Source organism: Mus pahari, chromosome 15, assembly GCF_900095145.1.
Source record: "Mus pahari chromosome 15, PAHARI_EIJ_v1.1, whole genome shotgun sequence".
In the NCBI taxonomy this organism is placed as follows: Eukaryota; Metazoa; Chordata; class Mammalia; order Rodentia; family Muridae; genus Mus; species Mus pahari.
Window position 1 is genome coordinate 18,726,596 of NC_034604.1, and position 1,999 is coordinate 18,728,594.

A 1,999-nucleotide genomic window follows, 5' to 3' on the forward strand; every position below is an offset into this window, starting at 1 on the left:
CACCTGACACGAAGACTAATTGCTCCAGAATATCTACAGTGAGAACCCAGTTTTCAGCTAAGAGTTAACAAGGGAGTTGAGAGTTAATAAGGGGTTGAGCCAGCTGCTTTAAGTGATAATGAGAGCAGCTGGCCCAAACATGGGTCAGGGTCTCCAAAGATCCTGCCTGCTGCCTCTGTCATCCTAGCCACGAAGTCTGAGAATNGCTCCTGGGGGCCTTGTATAATTTTTGTTAAGTGTCCCCCAGACTCTCCCTTCCTAGAAAGTGCCTTCCATGCTTTAATGGCAGCAGTGGAGATTTGAGCGTATGCTCCCCAGTTGTAATTTGTTTGATTATTGGCATATTGCCCTTGTCCTGTTAGCAGATCAAGTGTCCAATTTCTCTGATTGCCTTCAGCAATGGCATTGACTTTGGCCTGCACCTGAGAGGCATCATACCACAAGGCTTTCCATTCCATATATTGCCCCATATTAGGGAGCGCAGCCTTCACTGTTGTCTGCCAGTCTCCTGGAGTCATGGCCAGAGCGGCAAGCCTTTCGACTTGAGAAATAGTAAAATTGGCACTAACTCCATAATTACGGACCGACTCAGCAAGTTCCTTAATTTGAATATATTCTACCGGTGCGTGGACACGGCCTCCTTTCGCAGCCTCAAACACCGGAAATGCCTGTTGTATCTTTTCTGCTCATCTCTAGTAAGGAAGGAATCTGAGTAAAATCTTTCCATATAAGGTGGAGGGGCGCTTGGGCCTACAGGCTGGGAAACCGCATGGTTTCCGCCTCCCGCTTTCTTCTGTTTTTTACTCAAGCTATCTGGGTGGTATCTTTCTTCTTCATAGTGAGCTGCCTCATCTTCTAAATCCTCTTCCTCAGAGGGGCTAAGCTCGTCTGTTTCTGAACTATCGAGCCCTAAAGCCTCTAACTCCTTTACCAGATAAAGGCTTTTCTTTTTCGGGTTTTTCTCCTCTTTTCCCGTTTCTTTCCCAGGGAGTCCTTTCCCTTATCTCTTGCTTCCTTGGATCCAAGGTCCTTGGAAGGGCCTCTTTTCTTAGTTGCACCTCTCCTTCTTGAAGCTTGTAATCTTTCACCTCGCTCTGTTTCTAACATGCTGTCCTGTAACTCCTCTAATGCCCCCTGTCCTGCTATTACCATTGGGCGGCATTTCTCATCTTCTAGGCATGATTTCACCAATTTAACAAAAGAAAAAGAATGAGCGCTGTCAAGGCAGTAATGAGGGCTTCCACCGCGCCTTCTAACTGGGGAGAGAGATGAGAGAGATCAAGACCAAACATGCCTCTCAGAGCTTACTTTTGTCCTGCAGTTCTGAATCCTCTCCGCGAGCGGAGGGTCTCCTCGGCACCAGCGATGGTGAGGCATTTTTGTCAGGGTTTTCAGCACCAGTTATCCCGCGCTATTGTCTCTCCAGCAAGAACGCAGGTGGACACCAGGATCCTTCTGCAGCACAGCATTTATTGCATCTTGAAGAGGAAGACCACGAGGCCCTGCGAGCGACTCCCTACATAGACCCCAAGGCTGCGTGTCCACGACTAATTGGTTGCTTACTCACGATCTCACTGTTACGCCCCGGGGCGGGCAAAGACTTGGTATGAAACCCATTTGCACCTGCGCACATTGGTTGTTTACCCGAAATACATGGGCGGTGGCCAGTGGTAGCCAGCGCCATCTTGTAATGGCGTTACATGGCTTCCCACAGAAGCAGGTGGATTTCTGAGTTTGAGGCCAGCCTGGTCTACAAAGTGAGTTCCAGGACAGCCAGGGCTACACAGAGAAACCCTGTCTCAAAAAAAAATAAAAAAATAAAAAAAAAAATAAAAACAAACAAAAAACAAAATCAAATGGTCTGAGAAACACTGTAAAGCAAGTAATAGAGAGCACTGGCTCCAACCACAGCCAGACACATGTGCATTTCACTTTCACCTGGAACATTCTTCCAGGCACACCATAGTCTACAGACAAGAACAAAACTTTAAAAAAAAAA

General features: G+C 47.2%; 1 protein-coding gene across 1 annotated transcript; it reads right to left on the reverse strand.

The window, feature by feature from the left end:
• Positions 1–155: 155 nt before the first annotated feature.
• Positions 156–1,152, reverse strand: LOC110333462 (igE-binding protein-like; the record flags this gene model as incomplete). The annotated part of the gene is given in 3 exon segments (XM_021215035.1): positions 156–682; positions 685–933; positions 936–1,152. Coding segments are annotated over 3 exon segments (993 nt in total), but the record flags the coding sequence as incomplete, so codon positions are not given.
• Between the last annotated feature and the right edge of the window lie 847 nt (positions 1,153–1,999).